Below are 15,319 nucleotides of genomic sequence, written 5' to 3'. Positions count from 1 at the left end.
TGATCTCATTTAAAAAATATCTATATAAGAATCCACTAATATAAACGGAGAAAGCTTTTTTTTTAAGTTAGTATCCATATCGTTCAAATGACTTCACAAATCTTTTAACCCTTTGGTTTATTGTTTTATCTTTTTCTTAAAAAAAAATACAGTAGCCATTCTAACCCACTAACAAGGACTAACCTGAATTAAACAATAGGAGTAAAAAAAGATCACGGCTTTTATAATGGTAAAATGAAATTTGTAACATTCAAAGACTTATTTTCTTGAATTTTTTGTTATATTATTGCATTTTTTAGCTTCAAATTTCCCTTATATCTTTTTTCCCCAAATATGGCTAATAGATAACATGTAACCAAAATCAAAATTAAGGATATTGTCTTGTTAAAGATTTTAGCTTAATAATACAGACTAGCTAGATCTTAGGCAAGTTTAACTTAGCGTAATTTAAAACACTTTACTTCTAAATTAACACAAAGATTCTCTAATTGATTAATATATTTGAAGAGTTGGAAGAGCCTGGTAATAACATAACAATAATAATCATTGTCATTATCATCATTGTCATCTTTCAGTTTATTTTGTGCTATGTTCATGCAAATACAAAATTTCTAAGTAAATTTTAAACATTTTTGTTAGATATTTGTAAGGAAGAAAAATTTAACTACGAACATAAAATCTCCCCAGAAGATGATTTCTAATATAAATCACCTGTTTCTCATCACACAATCAAAAGAGCTAAGATTATGACAGGAAACTGATTAAAATGCATTAAGTACCACAACATCTTATAATCATGCTAAATCTAACAACCAAGTTCAAAGGTCCTTGTTTTTATGTTATAAACAAAAACTTGAAGTATGTATTTGGGGAATTATATTGATCACATTCAAGTTCTACATAAAAATATTAAACTCTATTGCATTGTATAAGACCAAATGTTATCGATAACCTCTATGCTAAGGGACTGAAATTCTATCAAAGCTGAAAATTTCTCTATTAAATATAAACCCAAACTTTTTCACAGGTTTCTCATATAGCCTAAGATATCTGACACATAAAATCATAAAAATAAATAAATACAAGATGAATCAACAATTATAATTAACTTACTTGCCACTGAAAAGTTGTTGAGGGGATAAGGTAAATCCACATCTTGAGGTTTCTCTTTATATCCTATGAATGAGCCATCTGTCTTCAAAAGGAAGTATCTTGGCCTCCAGTTTTTTATATATTCTCCTACATGAGGAAAGCACGCATGTTAATGCTGAAAAAAATGAACAGCAGCTTTTATGCAAAAAATAAATTATGGTACAATATATGTCCTACAACACTGGCCTCCAAAAATTTAGTTACGCAATTTTAACTTAGCTTACAAAAGAAAATACATAAGCCTACAATTAAGATTCAATAAAAACCCAAACATGTTTTGTTTTTAATGATTTCACACTTTGATAATTCATTTGCACCATTATTCCTTCAGAGAATCATCTGAGTACACATTTTGTTCAGTTTTTCATTTTATCAGATGGTTGTTAGAGCATATTTTCAGCTGTTTTAAAAAGCCTTGGTAAATCATCCACACAGTATCAATGAATTTCCATTAAAAACATTTATCATGAGAGGCAAGAAATAGATGTTTCTCTTCCACTAATTGTGTCTTTTTTTAAAAAAAAGGAAAGAAAAAAGTCTATTTTCATTAATAAATCTTGACTGTTAACTTGTTTAAGCAACATTTTATTGTTCTTCATAGAAAAATAACCTTTTTGCAATGCTGTACTTAAGAAAACGAAAGAACATGGGTTAACAGGGCTTTCAACGATATGCAAACTCACACATACACAAACATAGTAACTATTAATATATGGTACAGTGTCAAGAACATAATAATCAATAAATGTATACTTTATTAGAACTTAACATAAGGTACCACCTAGCCACCAAAATACACATTTTTAGCAACTACATTACAATTTGCTTACCTACTAAAGGACAACTTCTAATTTTAAGCAACAGAGGTGCTCCATGATGCTACAAGAGCTAGAAGGCTATCTGGTATTGATTCAGTTCTCTACTGGTTATTTCTACCTGCTGATTAAATCTCAAATGCTTAAGCAAAGAATTACAAAAAAATTGAAAACAGTTCAATTTTCCCTACAAATCAGCTTCTTCTTGTGACCCAAACTCAAACCCAACATCTGAAGGTTCCCCTCCTTATCACAGTTAGGTCAATACTGCCATCACAAGTCTCTCTGATTGAGCCCAATCAACTGAACCCTTAATACGTTATATCTACTCTTCTGTTAATACTGTTTTTCCCCACTCTACACATTCCCCACTTCCATCCTAATGTATCTATCACCTCCAGATTAATCTTGTGTGTACCACTTTATCACTTTTCTGCTCAAAATATCCTGTGACTCCTTACTGCTTACTGTAAAGTCCAGTCTCTTACCATAAAATGTAATCCAAATCTTTTACTATAAAAGGCAATCTCACCCCAACATGTATTTCAGATGTGGAATCATTCCTCTGAATCAGCAATTCTTAAACTTCTTAGAATCTCTTTATATCCTTAAATATTACTTAGAGCACCAACAAATTATGTAGAGTTTTATCTATGTTTACTGTATTCGAAATTGAAAATAGATTTTATGTTTTACTTCATTTGAAAATAAATTTGTTACATATAACAAATAACATATTTTTATAAAAAATAACTATTTTCTTGAAAGAAAGAAAAACGCAAAGACCAGCACTGCTTTCCATTTTTACAAATCTATTTAATGTCTGGCTTAATAGAAGACAGCTGAATTTTCTTAGCTGTTCCTGCCTTCAACATCCTGCTGCAGTATGTTGTTTTGGTTTAAATTTAGGGGGAAAAAATCTGGCTGAAACAGATATGAAGCTGAAAAAGGGAAAAATATTCAGATAGTTATGGATATCATTCTTTGATACTACACCAGAATTCAACAAGGGATAGTTTCTAAAAGGTTAGTTGCAATGTAGAACTTGAAACTTTATCAATGAACTTTCTGTACTATTATGTGAAAATCCATTGATCTATATTGGACTTTGAATGCATCTTTAACACTGTCTATAATTTTATAACATTATGCATTGGTCACATAGAAAACCCTGGCTTATCGTGCTATGCTGATCTTCCTAATGTTGACACATTTCATTATACAATCACATTTGTTATCAATACCAGTCTCATGAAAAAAGTAAACATTGGAAAGCTGACAAGCTCATAACGAGAGATCTGTTTTCCCAAATTTAATCTTTGCTTAAAAGCTCAATTTCCATCAGTGACAGCATATACTGTCAGTTGTTTTCCTTGAGGTGATAATACTCTACATGCCCAAGCTGGTGCCCACCACTTAATGCTCAATCATGATTTATTAAACAAATGAATAAATAGAGGATATGTAGATCAGTATCCTCCACATAAGTATGTAAGGGCAAAAAAGAAATTTAAAGAAAAAAGAAAAAAAAGTGATGCTCTTCACTTTATTTTACTGAAAAAAGATGGCCCTAATAATAATAAGCACATGACTTAATAAGGCAATTTATAAAACTAGAATGCCTAATACACAATTCTCAAGTTGAAAAATAAAATAATTCCTTAATTGCTCTTATTTTATTTTTCGATTTCATTTATTCCTATATAAAATTCAAAATCATTAGGTATTAATTCTCCAATTAATGACATATTTAGACTTCAAATGTTGTTGTACAGCAATAAGAGATTTATACTGGTACAATATGCTGTAACTCTGTAAAGGTAAATCACAATAGTTTAATAATTATACCCAAAATAAAATGAATCAGATCCATTTGAAAAATATAAAAGAAAACACGGAATAACACCATTTCTTCTTATTTTAAAATAGTACTGAATACACTTATTCAAGAAATGTAAAATTAAAAGAAATCAAATTTTCAATTCTAAGCATAATTTCCCTCTATGTACATCCTCAGACGAAAAACACAAAAACATCATTATATAAATCTTGTATCTTTTTTATTACGCAGATTTTTAAACTTTTTAAATATTTTCTATGATCTATAGCAGGACTTCTCGTTGCCAAAAAGCTATTTAAAAATAAATGTATTATGCATCCTTTAAACATAATACAGTATACCAAGATAGTGATGTACTCACTCACATAGAAGAAAAATTTTAAAGTAAGAATTTCCCTTCTTCCTTAAAAAAAGTATTATTTCTCACAAACTTTTAAAATAATTTTAAATTGATTTGGTTAATCAACAATTATACTGTGATACTAAGCCAGAAGTAGATCTCAAACTTCCAATAAAGACTACTAAATCTATTTTCTTATCATTTTTCACCTATAATATGAATGAACTTTCTGAGAAGATGCTTAGAATGCATTCATTATTAATTTGTTACAGAGGCTGGACCAAAAAAAAAAAAAGACAACTTAATAGAGCTTAATTCCAGTATTATACCAGATTTCAGGTGCCTAGCTGTTCAAAAAGGAACTGAACACTTTCGTCTCTAGCTCAGAAGTTGAGGCAGTGTGAGTTCAGATAAGGCATGTGTTGTCAGGTTGTTCTAAAATATGGACAGAAAGTCCTAGCTTTTATGAGGCTAAGTACCCAGAACAAAGTACCCTCCCTGCCACCAATCCTTTTAAGACGGACTGCTAAAAGTCAATCTTTTATTTTAAACACAGAATTTGCATCTAAGTTTACACATGATGCATCAAACCCAAATTGCACCATACTTTTATGTTTATGGCCCATAGGTTTCAACCAATTTAAAACACAACCTGGTTATAATGGAAAGTCTTGTCAAAAAAGAAGCATTTATGATGTACCAAGTATCCTAAAGAGATTGTTCAATGGACGCCCACCAATATACATCCCAATAGTAAATGTATCGTCAAGATAAACCTTCAGCAAGCACTGCAGTCACAACTGGTTAAGACTTCCAACCCAACCTCTTCCACTTTATATATATATATATATATATATATATATATATATATATATATATAATCTTCATGGGTGCTTCCACTTCTTTCTCACACTCTTTGGCTGGAAGCTATACCTATGTTGAAGTATGCTGTTATCAATACCAAAACAAATATATTTCCCAGCAAGGATTCTGGTATACTGGCTTCCGGTAGTGAGATGAGTGGTGGACCCTCGAATGATGTACACACCCTAATCCCAGGAACCTGTGAATATTACCTTATGGTAAAAAAGAATGACTATTACCTTATATGGCAACACATGTGATTAACAATTAAGGATTCTGAGAAGAGGGACTTTTCCCCTGGAGAATTATCTAGGTAAGCTCTAAATCCAATTACAAATGTCCTTTTAAGAGTAAACTGAACACACAGAGAAAAGGAAGGGGGAACGTGGCCACAGAAGCAAAGATTGGAACTATGGGCCAAAAGCCAAGGAGCACCTAGAGCCACCAGAAGCAAGAAGAGACAACAAGTGGGTTCTCCCCTGGAGCCTTCTCAGTGAGTGTGAACCTGCTGACACCCTGATTTATAACTTCTAGCCTCCAGAATTGTGGCAGAATAAATTTGTTGTTTTATGCCACCCACTTTTTATTAATTTGTGACAGCAGTCCTAGGAAATACAGCTCCTCAACACTATGACCAATGGCTTGCTAACAGAGCTAAAAACTACTACTTACTCATTGAGTTCTTGGCATAGGACATGTACAGATTCATTTAGCACCTTCTGAATGCAAAGAGGAAAATCCACATCACTACTGTAAATTGTAGAGAATCCTACTTGTAAATTATGAGGGTGGAAGAAACTGTTTGCTAGAATTCATGGTTTTACTTCGTCCTAATAACTTCAGATTCTGGACCTTTGCCACCTTTCTTACTTCACTTATTCCCTGTAGTTAAAACAAACGATCTCAATGATTTTGAGTAAATTTTGACCACAGAAAACATCCTGAATTTCCATAGCTGAGTAAAAATACTGCATTATTTTGGACCTCAGGCTTAGTCTATTTTTTTTTTTTTAAGACACAGTCTTGCTCTGTCACCAGGCTGGAGTGCAGTGGTGCAATCTTGGCTCACTGCAACCTCTGCCTCCCAGGTTCAAGCGATTCTCCTGCCTCAGCCTCCCGAGTAGCTGGGATTACAGGTGCGCACCACCACACCCACCCATTTTTTGTATTTTTAGTAGAGACAGGGTTTCACCATGTTGGCCAGGATGGTCTTGATCCCTTGACCTCATGATCCACCTGCCTTAGCATCCCAAAGTGGTGGGATTACAGGCGTGAGCCACTGCGCCCGGCCAGGCTTAGTCTTTAATAATAACCTGAGATGGGACCTGGTATGAGTTTAGACTCATGCTCACTTTCCACCTAAAAGATCTGGACAGGATATTCAAATAAATCATCTTTATCACGGATTATATACTCTCAAACCAGAGCTCACCAAAAAGTTGACAGTGTTCACTTCCTACCATTCACCTGATAACAAACTGTATTTTTACTTAACAATCTTCAACCCAAATTAGTCCATATATAAACATTTTATTTCATTATTCATCAACACTCTACTGAGAATCACATTTTGATTTTTTAAAAGCTTAAGTCGTAAGTGTAAAAGCTGAAGTCGTAAGTGCCAAAGCAGAAGCTAGAAGTGTACGTCTCTGGACTAAACAGTGATTGATTAAAATGTGCAAATAGTCTTTCATCTAGAATAACTAAGGAATATCTAGATTTGTTCAGACATGCAAATGGAAAAGATCTTCAGAAATAATTCAGCCTTGTGACCTCACAAATAGATCACGTTGATGAATATTTGATACCTTTTTAAGGCTACATTGTGTTCCAGAACCTAGTTCTAATTCTAACTTCATGAAAGGTAGAAAGATGTGAGGTGAGCTGGGTACTGGTTGAGAATACTGCAGAAATACTCATCTCTACCTTCAACTGTCATGGACTATGCTAAAAACACAATCGGGTAGATTCACTGAGATGTAACTACACAAATATAGATACAATCCAATTGAAAAGAAATCTATAAAACAATAGCACTATTTTTCACAAATCCCATAAAATTCATTTGAAATTCATTTAGTTCATTTAGAATTTAACTAGAAACAATACAATCACCATTTTAAAAATATGCTTCTTACCTAAGAAAAAATGCAAAAAAAAAAAAAAAAAGACCCTAATTATCAAGAGTTGCATAACAAACAAAAATTCTAATTTTCCGATACAGGTGCTAGCTTTTTAAGATACCAATGCTCACTCAAACTTGTTGTAACATAGTCTTCAAAGCTAATCACTGCCTAAGGAAGACGGTGAGAGCATCCTCACATGTATGTCAGGAATAGATGTTACTGTTTTATCATAAAGCTAAAACAAGTATAAGCTTAGCTTTCCTCAGAATGCTGTATTTTAAATATTTAGTTTTCATGTTTAATCACAAGCAAAGTCACAAAGTTTTTACCACGTATGATTATTTGTCCTTATACATCTCTGAGGAAAAAAATGTATAGATTACATCTATACTTAATGCATGTGTTAATGAAAAAATAACCTCTTTCGCAATCTTTATTATTTACAGAGGGAGAGGCCATAGAATTTATGCAAAAAAAAAAAAAAAAGCTGGCCATACTGTCAATGTGAAAAGCATGTGGTCACATTTTCAGAACAAAAGACATTTTAATTTAAACCAATGCTATGTTGTGTAACAAAAGGTACAACAAATTGTTGTGATCAACACGAGGTCAACAAACTTCTCAAATTAGCCTTCAGTTTCTTTCCCACTCAACCTCATCATTAAAATGCTCCAGGCAGAACAATGTAATGGTTAAGAGCAAGGACTCTGGAGTCACACCGCTTGGGTTTGAATCCTAATCACATCATTTATTAGATGCATGAACCTAACCTCTTTACATCTCAGGGTCCTCATCTGAAAAACAGAAATCATAGTTTTTATCCACCAAAGGGTTTTTGTAAGGACATAATGTAAAAAGCCCTTAGAACATTACCTGACATATTTCAAGTATTTGATTTGGTTGTTATCAAGTGATACTAATACTAATACCACTTATGATAATATAATTTATAATCCAACTACAAACCACACATTAAATTTTCTACTAATCAGTATTGCACTTATTCAGAAGTATTTACATAAATGAGGCAACGATTAATTTTTTTAAGTCTCTTTGGCTAGTGTCAGGTATATAAAACACGTATCTTATGTAAAGAAATGAAGAGGTTATCCAACATCTAAACACAGTATTAATTTGACTAATACTTTTACTTCTTTTGAATATCAGGATATCAGAGGGGTAAACTAGTCTTCCAAAGAAAAGAGCAGAAGTCAGATTCTTCTGAATTTTTATAAATGATACACACAAATGTACAGTACCATAAAAATATAAACATTTTATGAATTTTCAAAGAGCAGCTTTAAACCAGAAAAAGGCAGTTTTCAGTAAAAATGTACATGCTTCAAGAAACTATCTTTGGCAATACTCCTTAAATAAAAGTCTTCATGAGCCAATTTTTACCTAAGACAAAAACAGATATAATGTTAATTTCAGCATAAAATCTATTTAATTTCATAATTCACAATGTAGTAAATATTTAGTTGCCTGTTGACAGACACCAAATTTTCACATATGAACTACCTAAAAGAATATGGCAAAATCTTTTCTACTAATGGATTTCATAAATAAATATTAGCACAAAAATTACTGTATAGTCCATAATTATGTGATACATCTTAAATATCAGTAATCAATTATAGTTACTGAAGAAATGCATGACAATAAATATAATAAGACATTTGCAGTCTTTAAAATTACTGATTACAGTTTTATACAGAGGAGTACAATTAGTTCTGAGTGGAAGCCTATTCATGTCTCTTAGAGAGTCAAAGAAATGTGCTTCTCACTCAACTTATCATAATCATGTTTTATTGATGTCTTAAAAATAATCCTGGGCCAGGCGTGGTTGCTCACTCCTGTAATCCCAGCACTTTGGGAGGCTGAGGCAGGTGGATCACTTGAGGCCAGGAGTCAGAGACCAGCCTGGCCAACATGGCAAGACCGTCTCTACTAAAAATATAAAAATTAGCCGGGCGTGGTGGCGGGGCCCTTATAATCCCAGCTACTCGGGAGGCTGAGGCAGGAGAATTGCTTGAACCCGGGAACTGGGAGGTTGCAGTGAGCCAAGATTGCACCACTGCACTCCAATCTCAGCAACACAGCAAGACTCCATCTCAAAAAAAAAAAAAAAAAGAAAAAGAAAAAAAAATCCTGAAGAATTTTGTTCATATTATCTACACTGCAATAAACTAGCCTAAGTTTTCAACTGCACAGGGACAATATGAAATGTAACTTTTTAAAGTGATTTTGCATATTATAGGTACTTATTAAATATATATATTGATTAGATTTTCCAACTCCTAAAAACCTGAATTTTTAGGTAATCATTTATCTTTTATTGAGTCTTGAAACATGTTCTTTCCTTGCCCTCAGGCAACTGAAAAGTGTTAAATTTTATTCTGATGTCTATGCAATGTCTTTGACCACTTGTCATCAACCAGCTTTGGGTGTGTGTTGATAGTCTGTGAAAATTGAGCAATGTCTAAGCATTATGAACTCCTGCCCAGCTCACTCGTTTTAAGGTGCTGCTGCTCAAGACCACCTAGATCAAAAAAGCCACTTTAAACATCTTTACTTAGATTTAAGAAAAACGGGCTAACAGTTATTCAATCAAAAATACTCCGTGAGTGTCAAAATATGTACAAGTACTAAGAAGGCAGCAATAAATGATACAACCATAGTCCCAGCCCTCGTGGAGCTTTAAGTCTAGTAGGCAGCTGTGAGAGGTGGAGAAGAAAAGAGGATGAGTTGACTAACTAAAATTTTAAGTGAAAATTTCTCCCATTTCTTTAACCATTCTTAGTGATCCAGAATGTCATACTGGGGATGGCAATAGCCCCTATTCCTTGGCATTTCTAAATAGCATCTCATGTGGAGTCAGAAAAAGGTAGTCGATGATATTTGTTGGTTTGACGTATAACTGTGCGGAAGGGACTGGGAAGAATATCAGCGTAGGATTCTTCAATTTGCTGCTATGTTGATTCCAAGATGAGGCACTGCATCATCCTGCATTCCTCCTTGAAGCCTCACGATAACACAAGCAAAAGCAAGGCAATAGGTTTACGACGCTTTCATCTAGAATAATAAATAACACATCTTTACGTTTCAGGTTTCAAGATTATTGCCCATTCTTGTCTTTCTCACTGATTTCTGCATAGTATTGATTAATAAGGTCAGATTTTTAAACACCTGAATTTCTCTTTATGGTTATTTCACCCGGTAAACTCTGGGTCATTGAGATGTTTGTCTGCTCTTGGACTGGTCAATGTTGCCACTGCAGCTGGCCACACGGAAGGTGTTTACAATTTTCGTGATTTTGTGTTGTGCTTCCGAGATGGCTTAAAGGCTTTCCAGATGTACCCACATTCCTCTGCTTTGCCACATATGTTCCTTCATGATTATTTTGAAAAGTATATTATAGTCAAGAAACTCTCATTCTAATGCATAATGCATGAACTTGTCATTTTTACATTAAGTATAGTTTTCACTTCATCTTAGCCAAAAGTCCGAGAAGCAATATTATGAAGTATAGTTTTCATATCGGCTTCCTAAAGAAAGCTGGGGTCCATGTTTTGCTTTGAAGCTGATAAGATGATGAGAAAAATACCTATACATTGAATACCAACCACAAGATGTTAGAATGCCAGCTTCTCTAAGATCTCAGTATGGTTGGTTTGTTAGTACTTTTATCTGCTTTACAATTTTCTTTTGTTTTCCAGAAAACTGCATAATCATCATCTACCCTTAAGTATTCTGGTATTTGTTTCATGATATTCGGTAAATTGATTAATCAAATCCTTGTTCCACTTGTTTTTAGGAAACATTACATTTTTAACCAAAGTGATGCTTTTAAATTATTCTCTTAAACACAATAACATCTTAATAGAGTTACAGTACCCAGTTTTACTCTAAGAGAAAAGCAAGGTGAGTAAGGAAGGCACGGGGCATTGAGTGGAGACACAGAGAACAAAGCATCCACACGGACCAGCCAACAGAAAGCATCCTGGCAATTTAATGAAGAATAAACGGTGACTTTAGTTTACATAGCAGTAGATATGTTGTGGAGAATTACTCAATCTGTACGCAGCCTCCTGCTGGGTTAAGTGTGAGCTAAGTTATTATTTTGCTTACATTTGCACCCTTGTAGGCTGTGAAAGCAGAGCTTTCTTTTTAAAAATCTGTTTTCTGCATTACAGCAGAGTTTCCAGTTCCACACACCGGATTTAACACAAAGTCATTATTGCACCATTTTCAAAAAGTAGTCATAGAATTTTAAACTATTATAAATATAGACCAATTTAAAAATATAATTTCATCAGAAACTTTAAAACTTCCTTATTGTAAATATTTCCCATTTTACCACCTTATATTATCTAAATATAATATCATACATGGCATATACACTGCAGTAAACAACCTTAATGAATACCTAATATGGAAGCAGTGAGTCCATAACGCAAGAAACTACCACAGAGGTGGGCAATAACCATTAATTCAATGACTAAATAAACCTACCACCATTTGAAATAAAGACTATACTCCTGTCAGAAAAGCTCTCTCAAACAGAGAAGTCTCTCTATAACACAACCTCATATGGTTCAATCCACTTTTCTGTTAGAACATGCCTGATGGATATGACAAATAACAATAATGGTGCCTCACTACAGCAGTAACTGGGAGTTTGCAGAGAAGGCAGGCTGTAGTGCTGCTCATCAGGAGGTGGCCTGTGCCATCTGAAAAAACTCTCAGGTGGTTCAACCCACCCATTCCACTCCTATACTAACATCAATGCTCTACAGAATAAAAACTAATAGGACTTTATCTTAGACTCTTACCAAGGAGTTTTTCCTCTAAGAAAAGTCTAGTAGTATGGACCCTAAAATGGCACTGCATCAAACCGAGAGCTCCACTATTCTGAGGATGAATCCATGCCCTTCATAACTCCTCTCTTCCCTCCTTTGTTTTCCTTAGACAATGTACTGATTGAGACTTGTACCACAGCATGTTAAGTGGTGAAAGGAAGAAGAGGTAAGAGCAAGGAAGAAAAGGAAACATGAATGTCCTCAGCCAGGCACTGTGCTCAGGCTTCACTTACAGAGCCCTCTTCACAGCAACACTGAGACTGGTGCTGCAGTATTCTCACTTTTCACAGAGAGCCATGCTGAGGCTCTGAGACACTGGGACAAGCTAGTAAAGGATAGAGTTAAGATTCAAAGAGTGGCTGGGAGCGCACACTCTCAAGCTGGACTGCCTGGGTTCAAATGCCAGTTCTGTCACTCACTAGCTGTGTGAGAGACAGTGAATGCTGTTTAATCTCTCTGGGTCTCAGCTTCCTCTTCTGGAAAATGGGGACAATAATAATGGAGAAATAAATTAAAGTTTGTAAAGCATGTAGAACAACATCTATCTCACTGCAAGCATTATGTAAGCATTTGTTAACTGAATAAAACATCTCAGAGTAAGGCTAAGGAAACCAATCAAAGGAGATTTAGTGAGTACCTAATATGTACAATATGTTAGACTACACCAAAGTAACTAGAGTGTTTAAAATAAAATGGAATTTCTTTAATTTGTCTAGACTATCACTATTGCACATTAGCTGAGCAAAGGAGGTATTGATTTTTTGTGGATAAAATTTATATTTTTGTTATTCACTTTGCTTATGTACTGTCTTCATCCCTCATTACTAAGAATAATGAACTGAGTGTTGCTTATGTTTAACTCATTGAAATCTCTAGTGAAAGACTGACAATACCAACTGTCACAGAAATCATCTTTCTTAATTCAATAACAACTAACTATAGGGCAAAAAAATCAAAAGCCTTCCACTGAATTTACTACTAAACATTGCAATGTTTCTTTCAAATTATAAGAAAGTTACTCCATACAAAAAGAAAAAAGGACACAACTCATTATTCTGGTTTTTTTAAATTTTAGATTCAGAAGGTACATGTGCAGGTTTGTTACATGGATATACAGCATGATGCTGAACACCTCATTATTTTGACATCAGGCCTTCCCCACTCTTCCTTTCTTATTACAAAAATTAATCATCATTTAATCCCCAATATTCTGAATTCAAAGAAGTGTTAAGTCACACATCAATATTAGGTCTTTACCTCTACTTTAAAAACGTATGCTTTTATAAGTGCCCAGGAATAACAGCGTATTTCAACTTCTAGTATATTTACATATAGCCATTGCATATACAGCAAAGTAAATTACTCTTGATTCATATTATATTTGAAAGATGTGATTATGCTTAAGTTTTTAAAACTGAAGGGAATCTATGCTTCCATTTTAATGAATACTGCTCTATATTAAAAAGTGTGGCTTCAAATAATTTTGAATACTAGAATATCTGCTATCAAAGACACAAAAAGTAAAACGCACCCGCCAAGTAAAATCATCTTAACTTTTCCAGGTAATTTTCCTATACTCTCTATGAACCCATCTAATTTGACAATTTATGGCCAGTCATGTTAACATTTTCTCAGAATAGAACTGAATATGTTTAAATGATATCGTCGAATTGAAGGGCACAGATATATCTAACATTTTAAAAGAACACAACAAATCAAAGAAATGCAACCACAAATCAAACACTATTCAATTACTCAAATAAATAATTTTGAGTACTCCCCAAAGAAAGCTTATAGATAATATAAATAGAAAAGCTGCTTCTCAATGTTAAAAATGAATTTACTTACCTTGGCCCTCTGAGGGCAGTATTACCTAACACATAGAAATTTCAGAAAACAATCTTTACCTATCATTCTAATAAAAACAAATTTTTTAAAATGAAATGGGCATATTTGCTCATTATATGTACATATTTCTTTCCTCATCATTATCTGTACCTCAGTAAGCGTATTAATGCTGTTTTCAAATGTTTCCAGTGACTTTGAAAGGAAAGATTTTCTTAAAACCAAGGCATCAGGAAGGAAAATGCATGGAATCATCAGTATCACTGAAGTCATCCAAAATACAATAAAATAAAAAAGTAAGAATTTTACATTGCATAAATAGTCTAAGTTCCTGTTTTGCTCTCTGTAGAATAATTTGTTTTTAAAAACTGCAGGACATCAAAATATACAATCTTTCAGTAAAGACAAAGTAATTTGAGGAAGATAACAATTCAGTTCCAAAGTGTCTTCTTAAAAGCAGCCAATACCAATACACTCGTTTGTTACAAATCACTCATTTATTAATGAAATATAATGCAAATGACAAATTGGCAACGTGGAGTTGAAGCACTCACTGAGTTTTCATAACTGATTCTTACACTAAGAATCTTTACATAGCATAAGGATTATCCATTCTAGAATCTAAGTCAATCAACGTACACTGGGTGTTTTATTCCTTTTGCTATTTCACAGAAAGGAAAAGTTTTCTAGCATTCACTTATCAAAGTTTTTTTTTATATACAAAACACTGAGTAACTTACCCTATATAATCCAGTGGCATGATAGACCTTTAATTTAAGAATATGAAAAGTGCTAATCTTTATGTCAGAGTTTTACATACAAGTTAATTAGTAACTATCCAACTTTCCAGGTCCCACCACTTCTCCCACATAGAAAAAAAAAAACAAAACCTAGCATTAAAAGAAAAAAAAAAGAGCTTCTATTGAAGGAAGATAAAAATTATTACAAGCAGGTAAACAGCAAATTTACTTTGACACAGCAAGATCTCACGTGGATGACACTGATTGCCATTTAGTAAAAATGTGTTTTATTTAGGTTTTGTATTTACTTTTTCAAAAAAGTCCTTGCTTCTATAATTCAAAGTATAGTAGTTCTCCACTCAGGAACTATGCCATTATTTAGCATAACTTTGAGTAAACTAGATTTTTAAAATTTGAACTACTAAACAGTCTTATTCTTTTTAAAGTATATAATATCATGGATATTTTAAGATCAAAAAAATTTAAATTATATTTAAAATCCTTCTTTACTAAAACAAAAGGTAAAAGGAACTAGCTTAACAGTTGAACATACTACAAATTCAGGGAAGGGAAAGAAGGTCATTTTATAAAATTCTTTTCTATAATAAATATATATACTTACGTTTAAATATCTCTTCAAAAAGATGCCAGGAAACAACAACTGCTGTTCTATGTGTTCTTGCTTAGAAGTATAAAATTATGAACTTTGATGCTGTGTTCCAGTCTCAAGCAAAT

General features: G+C 33.3%; 1 protein-coding gene across 4 annotated transcripts in view; it reads right to left on the bottom strand.

The window, feature by feature from the left end:
• The window catches only part of AKT3 (AKT serine/threonine kinase 3), a 344,485-nt gene that overhangs the window by 194,827 nt on the left and 134,339 nt on the right, over positions 1-15,319 (bottom strand). For 3 of the 4 annotated variants that reach the window (XM_063707276.1, XM_055380779.2, XM_055380785.2), the window contains one exon: positions 1,114-1,239. The exons of the other annotated variant lie outside the window; for it this stretch is intronic. In XM_063707276.1, coding sequence (XP_063563346.1) covers positions 1,114-1,239 — 126 coding nt within the window. The remainder of the gene's footprint in view (positions 1-1,113; positions 1,240-15,319) is intronic. 4 annotated transcript variants of the gene reach the window in all.

Source organism: Gorilla gorilla, chromosome 1, assembly GCF_029281585.2.
Source record: "Gorilla gorilla gorilla isolate KB3781 chromosome 1, NHGRI_mGorGor1-v2.1_pri, whole genome shotgun sequence".
NCBI lineage: Eukaryota > Metazoa > Chordata > Mammalia > Primates > Hominidae > Gorilla > Gorilla gorilla.
Note: the sequence above shows the minus strand (reverse complement) of the source record. Positions and strands in the feature narration are given on the sequence as shown.